Source organism: Saimiri boliviensis, chromosome 19 (genome assembly GCF_048565385.1).
Source record: "Saimiri boliviensis isolate mSaiBol1 chromosome 19, mSaiBol1.pri, whole genome shotgun sequence".
Classification (NCBI taxonomy): domain Eukaryota; kingdom Metazoa; phylum Chordata; class Mammalia; order Primates; family Cebidae; genus Saimiri; species Saimiri boliviensis.
The window spans coordinates 32,907,706-32,920,196 of record NC_133467.1 but is presented as its reverse complement, the minus strand read 5'-3'; the positions used below and the strand labels follow the sequence as shown (position 1 = coordinate 32,920,196).

Genomic DNA, 12,491 nt, shown 5'->3' with positions numbered 1-12,491 from the left:
CATCAAAAACGATGAGTTCGTGTCCTTTGTAGGGACATGGATGAACCTGGAAACCATCATTCTCAGTAAACTGACACAAGAGCAGAAAATGAAACACCGAATGTTCTCACTCATAGGCGGGTGTTGAACAATGAGAACACAGGGACACAGGGAGGGGAGCACTACACACTGGGGTCCGTTGGGGGGAAATGGGGGAGGGACGGGGGTTGGGGAGGTGGGGAGAGATAGCATGGGGAGAAATGCCAGATACAGGGGAGGGGAAGGAAGGCAGCAAACCACACTGCCATGTGTGTACCTATGCAACAATCTTGCATGTTCTTCACATGTACCCCAAAACCTAAAATGCAATTTAAAAAATAAAATAAAATAAAATAAAGAAAACCCCTGTTAAAAAAAAAAGTAAATGATTCATAAACTTTTATTTGTGTCAGAAGGTCCCAGACAATATTTAGAGAAACTGTTGGCAAGTTATATTTATGTTCCCTTTAAACCCATTACGATTCCTTGAGGAAGCCCTACTAAGATTCCCATATTTTCACCCCTCGCAGGACCTATTGTATATCAGTCTGCAACATCCCTAGTATAGCGACATCTGCCCATCACTGTCTTCCTGAAGGCATCCTTTACTTCCTTGTTCCTCAAGCAGTAGATGGCTGGGTTGAGGAATGGTACAATGATGGTGTAGAGCACAGAGATCATTTTGTTGTGGTTGAGGGTGTCCATGGCCCGGGGCCGTGCATAGGTGAAAAGAGTGGAGGAGTAGTAGATCACAACCACTGCCAGATGAGTGGCACAAGTGGAAAAGGCTTTCCAGCGTCCCTGGGAAGTAGAAATCCTCAGGATGGCTGCAATGATGGCAGCGTATGATGAAACCACAGCCAGCAGAGGGAGTAGAATCATCACCAAGGCCAGAAGGAAGTCTACTAGCTCTGCTTGCTCCTTGTCAGAGCAGGTAAGGTTGAGTAGTGGGGAAATATCACAGAAAAACTGGTTGATGATGTTGGGTCCACAGCAGGACAATTGGGAAATAAAAAGAAGCTTCATCATGGAGCTGAAGAAGCCACTTCCCCAAGAGGCAGCCGCAAGGCGAGTTGCCAGACTGGAAGGCATGAGACTAGGGTAACGGAGGGGTCCACAGATGGCCAGGTAGCGGTCATAGGCCATAACTGCCAACAGCACACATTCAGTACAGGCTAAGGCAATAAAGAAGTAGAGTTGGGTCATGCAACCCACATAGGAGACTCTACCATCCCGGGTAAGAAAGGCCGCCAAGAGCCGAGGAATGGTGACATTGATGTAGCATAGCTCCAGGAGAGAGAGATGGCCAAGGAAAACGTACATGGGGCGATGAAGGCTTGGAGTGAGCCATATTGTGATGACAATGAGTGCATTCTCCAACGATGTCAGAAGGTAAATTACAAAGAAAAGGACAAAGAGGAGCAGCTGGAGGGGTGGAGTGGTAGGGAAACCCACCAAGACAAAGTCCTCAATATGGCCTCCACTCAAATTTCTCATGGTCTTTGTCCACTTGAGTGCCTAAAATAAATCACAGGAAGAACAAGAGGTTTGAAAGATAGGTGCAACAAACCACCAACATAGCCTCAAAGGTTATAGCCACTGAAGATGCTTAAGGGTATATTAATTATTGTATCATTTTTCCTCTTCACTTTGCTGTTTTGTCTCTCACCTTAAAGAAATGTTATCAGAATTGAGTACTCAATTACCTAGCGATCTTAATTACAGTTGGTATTTGATAAATACTTTCTGAATGATTTCAAAACTGTCTTGGCATTTTGAGTCTCGTTTCTTGTCCAGGACATGTTCTTCCCTTATATCCCTTAGAAACAACTATAAACTCCTAAACCCAGAGCACCTTTTCTTAGTATTTGCTGAATGAGTGAATAACAGAAGCTCTGACCTCAAGCTGGAGCCCACAAGCTTATCTCTCAATGGAAATTGTACTAAGAGGAAGTAATGACTCAAGGAGATTGCTTGAACTATAATGCAAGGCAACATGGCAGTATGAAGGTTGGTTTGAAACTATTCATTTCCAAATGGAGAGAAAATTCAGTACAAAAAGATAATGAAGCTCTGCTCCAGAGAGTAGTTATTTTTCCATTCATTTTACATATACATTTGAATACATTTTTGGTGCTAGAATTAGACAGTCTTGTTTCCAGAAGGTATACTAGGTTAAAAAATGGACCTCCTAAAAGTTGTGCATGTCTTAATTCCTGGAATCTGTAAACATTACATCATACGGCAAATATTTTGCAAACGCGATTAAATTAAGGACTTTGAGATGGAGGGCTAATCCTGGATTTTTCAGGTGGGCCTTAAATACAGTCAAAAAAGTCTTTACAAGACAGAGGCAGTGTGAAATTGGAAACAGATGCACAAGGAGAGGTAATGTGAAGATGAAGCAGAAAAAGATTTAAGGATGGTGGCCTTAAAGACTGAAATGATTTGGCCACAAGATAAAAAATGCCTGCCGCCATCAGAAGCTAAAAGTGCCAAGAAAGAATTTCTCAAGAGCCTCCAGGGGGAGTACAGCTCTGCCTAGTTCTTGCATTGAGCCAAGTGATACTGATTTTGGATTTCTGGCCTCCAGAACTGTGAGACAATAAATCTCACGACATTTGTGGCCGTTTGTTACAGCAGCAATGGGAAACTGATGTAGCTTATGAGGCAGGAAAATGAAAGAGGAAGCCATTTTTCCAACCTTTCTTCTTTGCTTTTCCAGTCTCCTATCAACACTGCTCGTGACCTAACATCTCCAGGTAAACTGGTAAAATTACAAGTCTGACTTGAGATTGGGTCACACGTCATGAAGCATTTTCATTTTTGGTGTGATTTAAGTACCTGTCTTTAATGTTATTTTCCTCTATGAAACTTTTAAAATGATATACTAGTTGCATCGTTTTAACTTGACATCATTTTTTTTAAAGATGCGTTCATGCTATGTTGTCCAGGCTGGACTCAAACTCCTGAGCTCAAGGAATCCTTTCACTTCAGCCTCCTGTGTAGCTGGGACTGCAGACACAGCATCTATTGGTTATCAGACATTTATGTGGCCACCGAGAGTCTTATTTTGTACTGCATTGTGAGAATTGAAACTATTAGATTGCTTCTTTATGTATTCGACAAAATCTAAATATCAATGCTATGGTAATAATATGCACTAATACTTGCTTAAACAAGTACATAAATGAACACATCTTTTTAAAACTGAAAATTTTACATCATTTATTTCACCAAACTCATAATTCATGGTATTGTATTTATAATTGCAAGTCTTACTGATTTCTCTGTATCTACCTACATGTTTTTGTTTACTGTACTTTAAAGACTATGAGTGCTTCATCAAATATTTTCTCTAGCTGTTATATAATTAGCATACATTTACCAAAAGCAAGATAAATATAAATATATAAAACATCTAAAAATATATTGTACAAAAATTTTAAATTTATTAGAAAACTATCTCATAATGTATATTATAATTTTGTCCAACGTTCGTGTGCATTGTAAGACTTATTACCACAATGAGAAAGATTTTAGCACTGATTCTATTCTGAATTTTCATTTTAGAGAGTAAACACTAAGAAAGCTAGTTCACATATAAGTGATATTGATGTACCATAGCTCCGAGAATGAAAGTTTGTTATAGGAGAACACTAGATTATTTAAACTTTTAATTAATTGTATGCCAGAAAATATTCAGTAACATATCATCAAAATTATTTTTGTTGATCTGTTAGCTGACAGCTTGATTAGCTTCTATTTCAATTGTGTTCAAAGAAACAGATTGTAAACCACCAACCTGGGAACGGATTTGATACCCAGCTCTTAGTCCTTTACTTTCTCGACACTGACATTGGCATTGGCGCTAACTTACGCTCTTGGGCGCTTCCATGTGACAAGATTTTGCTATGCCTTTCTTTGTTAAAAAAATGAAAAGAGAAGTGGAAAAGGAAAAGACACTTTCTCTAGCAGATCAATTTTAAGAGCTCTTAAGGGAGCTGAAGTTGAAAGAATCAGTCCTTTGGCACTATTCCTGCTTGGACCTTGGAAGATTTTTGTTTTTGTAACCTCAAGTGTCCAATAAGTCCAGTCTGGAAACCAGTGGCTAATGCTTCAGAGAGTTTTCTGAGTAAGAGTTTAAAGAGAAGGTGTGCATGGCAAGGTTAGGGACAGGGTAGGAAGGGAGCCCATCATTCCCCAGGAGTTGGTAATAACAGAGAATGGGAAAGACTTGAAAATGATGGCTGGAAACTCTCAAGAGACAAGGTAAGGGAACTGAGATGCTAAGGCAGACTGAACAATGACAGAACATCTGAAGAGGGACTTGTCCTCATCCCTCTATTATCAGTGTAACAGAGCGGTAGCAAAATATAGTAGGCACTCAATAAATATTACTGGAATGGGTTTCAGTCTTGATTTGTATAGGCTTGAATTTAAATCATTCAGATTCACATTATCCTTAGAAAATATAGATAATTGAACTAAAGGAAAACTAGGGTTCTTGTTCAGTTACTGCACTGCATAAAATTGGTTGACATTCCAACTTAGCAGGGTCAGTCCTGAGGGATGTGGGAGAAAAGTTGCTGGAAAATGGAGTGAAAGGTGGGAAGCAGCTTTAGAAATGTACTGACTGTTCACAAGTTTGTTGGAAGCTAATGTTGTTCTGCAGCCTACCATGGCTTAGATTGCCTGCTGATTCAAAGACAAGCCTGCAAGTTGGTCCCCTTGTGCCCAGAGGTACCCATACTCCTACCTCCTGCCCACTACTCAGTAACATTATGTCATGATCTTCATGGTTTCCAGCTCAGTTGCTGAAAACTGAATCCTGTTTGTTATTCTGTCTGGCCTGCTACTGCCAAGAATTTTCTTCTCCAACCAAGGCAACTCCAACCCCTATTCTCCACCAGAAACGGTCTGTTTTATTCTTTCTCTGCTCCAAGTCTGCCCTCCCTTTCTGAAGAGACCTTCCTCGATAGATTACTTCTGAATCATAGTACTCAGATCCCTTCTGTAGCTCTGAGTATATCAGGGCCCTGTGCCCACTGAACTCTTCTTGTATTTGTCCTTTTTTTTTTGTTTCTGGTTTGCTTTAACTTTTAGGTAAGTCTTTTCTCCATCATCAGTCTGGGATCCTATCCCCCTTTGCTAGCTCTACAAAATGTTTGTATCAGGGGAGGATCCTACCATCAGGGTGGCACAGTACATCTTAGCCTGCAATGCTAACGGTCACACAGTGATGATCTCTTTAAACATACACTTCTCATTTGGCAACTTAGGTTCCAAGTAATAATTAATAGGGAGCACCTTGAAGATTTCTCCCATTGCATTTTCCCTCAGAACCAAGAACAGCTCTTTATGGGTTGGTCTTCTCAGGACTAGATGATATTGATGCTATTGTACAATATATCTTTAATTTGCTTCTGAGTGTTCCCTTTCACCATTACCCTCCCCTTTACTCCTATTTACCATCCCTCTTATTTATTCCTCCAGTCACATCAGAGTTCAAGACACCACTCTGTTATTTTACATCGGATCTTTTGCACATGAATAAACATAATAAACAACAGTGCCTCTGTGAGGACTTTGTCCAAAAGGTCCTTCACACTCACAGCTACTATTCTGACCATGACTCTGTTAATAGATCTATGGGGTAGCTGTGTATCTTCATGGATTTTTTTTCTTTTCGGTACCAGAGATCTCACTTGTTCCTTTCTAGTTAAAGTCATCGCTTTGGCCACAATACATAAACAATACATATTTATCAAATTAGTTAAGAAATGAATAGGGTAATATCTTAAGAACTTGGAAATTTGAAAGGTAGAATATCATTTCAGGGGTAGAATGTTGAATCTGTTTTATTATTTGTGAAATAGTTCGGCTGCTGCCGCTGCTGGTAATATTTGTCATTCCTACTTCATTAGACTATATCACATTAAAAGAGACAACTAGATGAGAATTATTTGCCCATAATATGAAAAAAATTCATTATTGTAAAGCACCGTGGTGATGCTATAGGTCTGTGGGCCTGAAACCATGTCGATATAACTTAGATCATCCAAATTTGTGATTCACACCAGTACATTTGCCTGGATTCTTGCTTAACCTCTACCTTCTAGAGTCACATAAGTGAAGGTTAGTAGTAGATTGCCTGGTGTCCAGTGGTGCTGGGAAGCAACACAAGCCTTCACCTGGAGACACACTGGGCAGAGCCCCGTGCCTACGCATATCCCACACCCAAAGAAAACTTTCTCTTCTTTTTCTGTTTCTCTTGAATTCTTCATTTTATCATCGCAAAGTGAAGAATCTTAATGTGTCTACCAAAAGCTGGTGAATTAACAACAGAGGACTGTCTGAAATTGTTATAATTACTGTCGTATCTACAAGGCGTATAAAGGAGATATAATAATAATAATTGATTACTCTGTGCGGGGCAGCGAGTATTTTTCATATGCTAACTTAATTCTCGCAACAGCGCAGTGAGTTTAAGCACGATTATTTCTATTTGTAAATGACACAGATAAGCCTTTTGTTTTTTCTCAAGATCATACCTCTAGAAAATTGCAGAAGTGGAATAAACCTAAATCTGTCTATAAAGGTATGGTGGGAAATTTAACCTCTGTCCTAAACATCTGCCATGGAAATAAGCAAACGTCCATGGATATAGCCAGATGGACTCATTTATATAAGAATAAAGGTTTTTTGTTTGTTTGGCTTCTCTGTGTATGGAAGTCAAATTCATTCAAGTTTTTTTTTTTTTTTTTTCAAATCTCATTTGAATTCATAGATATAAACTTAATATAATTGGTATTTCTTTGAGTCTTGCCTTAGAGCAAGTGAAGTGCTACACCCTAAACACACCAAGATTGGCGTTTGCCTCTTTTACACGGCTTTCTGCTTTCTGGGTTCCTCTTTCCCATGCATGTTTTCCTGCCCTGACCAAAGTCTTTACGAATCTCTAGCATTTTACCACATTGCCACTTAAAAAAAAATCCCTCACCCTTGTGAACATTTCAAATGCATTTCTCGGGTGCTACCTCTAGAATTATAAGCATATAATTAAAAGATTAAAAAGACAGGGTACTCACTCTGAGACGTTCAAATGATTAAGCTTTTTAAAATTTTAAGCACATTGTTTATCTTGAGAAATTCAAGTGGTTTCAGGATTATAAGGAACTGAAAATTGTAGGGAATGGATGAAGGATTTGAAGGTGTCTAACCTGAATAAAGACACAATTTCTTACAGAAGTTCACCTATTTCTTTGCTTGCCTGTCTTCCATATTCACACACATACCCTGCTTTTGGATATTTGTCAATAGGCTGGTATCTTTTGCAGGTATGGTTTGATCTAGGAACTCTTCAATTAAGTTGATACTTCATGCTGGTCTCTAAGATGTTTGTGGCATGATAGGGCCGAGGTTTGGCAGATGGGGCCCTGAAGCCAACAGGGGCAGCGGTAGCCAGCCCTTATTACATTTTCCTCATTACATTCCCATCAGGGACATAGCTCCTTAGTAGATATCGTCATGGTGATCTATCTCTCCCCAACAAGTTTATATCCAAGTTGCCTCAGGGACCATTTGTTTGAGGGCATAGGAGATAGAATAAAAGAACGTTGTCCGGAGGGACATGGGTAGGCACTGAAGTGGAGTAAAGTCCTCGGGTTCATTGCCTGAGTGCCATTCATGTAGTGCTGCTGCAAACCTTATGTGCAGAGGTACCTAAGAGGTGCATAGATATGATAATTCAAGCCTAAAATTCTAGTGAGAAAGTAAAACAAAAAAGTAAGAGTTATGGACAAATTAATTCTGATGGGTTAGACTATTACATTTTTTTTTTTTTTTTTTTTTGAGACAGAGTTTCGCTCTTGTTACCCAGGCTGGAGTGCAATGGCACGATCTCGGCTCACCGCAGCCTCCGCCTCCTGGGTTCAGGCAATTCTCCTGCCTCAGCCTCCTGAGTAGCTGGGATTACAGGCACGCACCACCATGCCCAGCTAATTTTTTTTTTTTTTTTTTTTTTTTTTTTTTGTATTTTTAGTAGAGACGGGGTTTCACCATGTTGACCAGGATGGTCTCGATCTCTTGACCTCGTGATCCACCCGCCTTGGCCTCCCAAAGTGCTGGGATTACAGGCTTGAGCCACCGCGCCCGGCTAGACTATTACATTTTTTGAGAAGATGTTTATTTTTAAAACTCTGTTCATTGTTGCCTTCTTTCACTTGTTCGTGTTTACATATTGGAAGCGATGATTTATCTCTCTTCCATAAGTCTATAGGTTCCATGAGAAAAGTCCGTTTGCTGCTTACCCTTCTTTACAACGCTTTGTAAATAAAACCGGATGCACAGGGAAGCTCTCAGGATAATTGGTGGGAAGATGTGTAGAGGAGTGCTTATGAATTCCTGATTCCTGCCTTAGATCTGAGTCTGTTTGTGAAAATAATGGGAGTTTCTTTCTCTCACAACTCTCGTTTTCCTGACTGTCATTTATACCCAGGTTGCTTCTTTGCTTCTTGGTCCATTGAACTGTCACAAATGGAGTAGGTTTGTGTAAGTACATTCTGTGATGTTTACAAAATCACAAAATCACAGAATACATTCTCATTGTTAAGTGACAGATGACCGTATATACCAAATGAGGTCCTTTGCCAGTTATATGTTACAGACTTTTTTCTCTTTCTGTGCATTGCTTTGTTTAATCCTTACATTATAAAATAAAGTGTAAACACAGAAAATTATCTAAACAAATACATAGCTTATTTAATCTCTCATGGGCAAAACCCCTTGCAATTACTACCTAGACTGAGGAAGAGAACGTTGCCCAGCAGGAGCTGTTCCATGTGCCTCCTGCCCTGCTCATCACAGATTCCTCCTTCTAAAAGGAATCACGATCCTAAATTTCATACTTATCACTCTCTGAAATTTCTTTATAGCTACATTATTTGGCTTTCTTTTCCACTCTGTCAATAATGTCTTTTTGATGAATAAAATGTCTCAATTTTGATTTAATTAGCCTTTTCCTTTTAAAAATTTTACACACAGTTTAAACAGTATTTTCTATCCCAAGTTAGTGAAGATATCTTCTTATATTATCTTTAAAAGTTTTACAGTTTCACTTTTGAAATTTAGTTTTTGATTTTTAGAAATTATTTTTTCCAGATTTTGTTTTTCCCATATGGATATGCTATTTTCCTAGCATCAGTTATACTGAACGTCTATCATTTTCTCACTGTTCTGCAATGCTTTATTTGTCATAAAGCAAGTGCCCATATGTGCATGAGTCTTTAGGTATTTTCAGCTTCCATTTAGTTACTTATTTCTGGCAACTAGCAATCCCCACCACAGTCACTATATCAGGCACAAGCAGGCTAATTGGTCCAAATTTAGGTTCAGGATCTTGAGTCTAGACTTGACGTAATATCCTCTGCATCCACCATAAGGGAGTAAACAGTATTTATTTTTGAGATGTTTAGCTTCCCTAGATTAAACAACCAATTGTCAGGAGTGAAACTGAAGTAAAAGAAGACCCTTGCCACTAAGTAATGGCTGCCGATGGACAGTAGCAGAGATTTTTGTCTGTACATGTGTCATGAAAATAATCCCAAAGAAAGAGGGTCATCGTCAGGGGTAAACTTAATCAGTTAATGTGAATAAGTGTATCCATTATTTCATACCATTCCCATAAGTAACAGAACTCAAAATCACATCAATACTTTTATATATCTTGTCAGAAATCATTTGTCTTATGGAAGGCACATTCCAGTGCTTCATAATTTTGCCTAAAAATTCCTTAACTTTTATTATATTATTATTTGAGATGGAGTTTTGCTTTTGTCACCCAGGCTGGAGTGAAGTGGCGCAGTCTCCATTCACTGTAACCTTTGCCTCCAAGGTTCAGGGGATTCTCCTGCATCAGCCTCCCAAGTAGCTGTGACTACAGGCACCCACCACCATGCCAGGTTAACTTTTGTATTTTTGGTAGAGACAAGATTTTACCATGTTGGCCAGACTGGTCTCAAACTCCTGGCCTCAAGTGATCCTCCCGTCTCAGCCTCCCAAAGTGCTGGGATAATAAGTGTGAGCCACCAGGCATGGCTGACAGCTTTAGATATTTAAAACATCTCTCAATGCAGTGGTTTTATATGCTTTTTTTTCCTTCCTCACTCTTTACCCAATTAATGAATATTCAGGACACATGGAAGTTGATTATTAGAATCCTATATCTGCAGGGGCATTCTTCTTCTGATACTGGATAGCAGAAGGGTTGGACAACTTCTCTTAACAAGCTAGATGCCTGTGATGACTTAGTTCCCAGTCTCAGTTACTTGCTGCTTATATCCCAACCTCTGGAACAAGGCAAGTGGTTTACGCTTCTCCAGGTGTCATAGGACAAACGCCCTCATTGAATTCTGGGGACATTGAGCCATGCTTCGAACAAGCAGCAACAACCTAAGATTATTTTTTCAAGGCAACTGTGTTTCCTGTCATTCTTCTGAAAGCATTTTTCATGTCCTTATTCCTCAGGCTGAATATGATGGGGCTGAGGAAGGGGGTAATGACAGTATAAGGGACTGCTATGAGTGTGTCATCTCCTCCTGAGGCTTCTGGCTTCAAATAAACGATAGATGCAAAACCAAAGTGGATTATAACCACTGTGAGGTGGGAGGCACAGGTGGAGAAGGCCTTCTGCTTGCCCTCCGTGGAAGGGATCCTGAGGACAGTAGAAATAATGAAGATGTAAGTCAGGATAATGAGCAGGAAGGTACCCAGCAAGCCGGACACTGAGATCAGTGTTACAATAAATTCTGTGAGGTTACTGTCTACGCAGGACAGCCTAACAACTACCCGCATATGGCAGAAGAAGTGTTTGACAAGGTTGGGTCTGCAGAAAGAGTTCCTGAATATTAGTGCAGTCTCTGTAAGAGAGATAAAGAAGCCTCCAGTGTAAGCAGAGGCCACAAGTTTGCCACATACAATGTTGGTCATAAGCAGTGGATATCTTAGAGGGTTACAGATGGCCAGAAAACGGTCATATCCCATCAAAGTAAGGATGATACAGTTTGTGCCACCAAGAGCCAAGAAGAAACACATCTGTAAGCTGCAACCTATGACTGAAATGCTTCTGTCCTTGGCCAGTAGATCTTCCAGCATCTTGGGGATGATAGCCAGTGTGTAGCAGGTCTCAGAGAAGGAAAGTGCACTCAGGAAGAGATACATAGGGGTGTGGAGGTACCTGTCCACCCAAGTTAGACCCATGATGGTCAGATTACCTGCAAGGGTGAGAAGGTAGAGACAAAAGAAGACCACAAAAAGAAATGTCTGTACATGTGGGTACACAGAAAAGCCAATAAGAATGAATTCCTTCAGGATTGTCTGGTTGCTCTTCATTGTTTGAATGTCTGAAATTTGAAAGAAACAACGACAAACATTCAACTCCATTATCTTTAGATATCATCAAATGAAAATTGTGATGACTAAGACAAATCATCAGAATTATAATTGCCAACTGCTTTTTCATGCAGTTTAGCAAAACCATGTATATGTAGGCAATGTGTTTTTCTCATTTTCCAGGCATTCATTTTTTTTCTTTATTCAAAAACTAATTAGATGACTTAGTATATGACAAGAAGGCTTGCTCTGGCCAATTTTTAAAAGCATTTTTTTTTTTTTTTTTTTTGGCAGGTGACATAATGTGGGAAGAAGCACTCTGGTTTATGCTCAGATGAAAGAGATTCAGATACATTAGCTGAGCCTTATTTGGATGAGCTTCTGAACACTGAGAAAACTTTTTTTTTTTTTTTTTTTTTTTTTTGAGACGGAGTTTCACTCTTGTTACCCAGGCTGGAGTGCAATGGCACGATCTCGGCTAACCGCAACCTCCGCCTCCTGGGTTCAGGCAATTCTCCTGCCTCAGCCTCCTGAGTAGCTGGGATTACAGGCATGCGCCATCACGCCCAGCTAATTTTTTGTATTTTTAGTAGAGACGGGGTTTCACCATGTTGACCAGGATGGTCTCGATCTCTCGACCTCGTGATCCACCCGCCTCGGCCTCCCAAAGTGCTGGGATTACAGGCTTGAGCCACCGCGCCCGGCCGAGAAAACTTTTAAGTGGCTAATAGACAGAGTCAGGGTCCAACGTAGAAACTTCCACACAACGTGTGGTCTATAAACACTAAATACTATGTAAATATTGAGAATTGATTTCCAAATAATTTTAGGACAAAACTTGGACAATGACTTGCAATAGTTGGAGAAGCCCAAAGTCATTACCCCTTCTTGGAGAATATATTTAGGTCTTAGAACTTTAAAGGAAAGCAAAAAAACATGTTTCATTCTTTCTATTTTGAGAAGAGGGAAAGAAGAAAGATAGAGCACCCTAGGACCTTTAGGACTGACAGTAATTAATTAGAATCTGTAAACGGTTTTGATAAACAGACTGTACAATCATAGTGCAGGCGTCAACTGAGATT

The 12,491-nt window shown here is 39.8% G+C and overlaps 2 protein-coding genes across 2 annotated transcripts; both read right to left on the bottom strand.

Moving 5' to 3' along the window:
* Positions 1 to 387: 387 nt before the first annotated feature.
* Positions 388 to 1,515, bottom strand: OR6P1 (olfactory receptor family 6 subfamily P member 1). The gene has a single exon (XM_003937892.2). The coding sequence runs from the start codon at positions 1,513 to 1,515 to the stop codon at positions 562 to 564; it is 954 nt and encodes a 317-aa protein (XP_003937941.1). The 3' UTR covers positions 388 to 561.
* A 4,351-nt stretch (positions 1,516 to 5,866) lies between these two features.
* OR10X1 (olfactory receptor family 10 subfamily X member 1) lies at positions 5,867 to 12,087 on the bottom strand. Its single transcript, XM_074389861.1, has one exon. The coding sequence runs from the start codon at positions 11,458 to 11,460 to the stop codon at positions 10,477 to 10,479; it is 984 nt and encodes a 327-aa protein (XP_074245962.1). The 5' UTR covers positions 11,461 to 12,087; the 3' UTR covers positions 5,867 to 10,476.
* Between the last annotated feature and the right edge of the window lie 404 nt (positions 12,088 to 12,491).

What these genes read in the sequence shown, in the direction of transcription:
- OR6P1 (XM_003937892.2), bottom strand. Translation starts at nt 1,515, where the DNA reads ATGAGAAATTTGAGTGGAGGCCATATTGAGGACTTTGTCTTGGTGGGT.
- OR10X1 (XM_074389861.1), bottom strand. Translation starts at nt 11,460, where the DNA reads ATGGAGTTGAATGTTTGTCGTTGTTTCTTTCAAATTTCAGACATTCAA.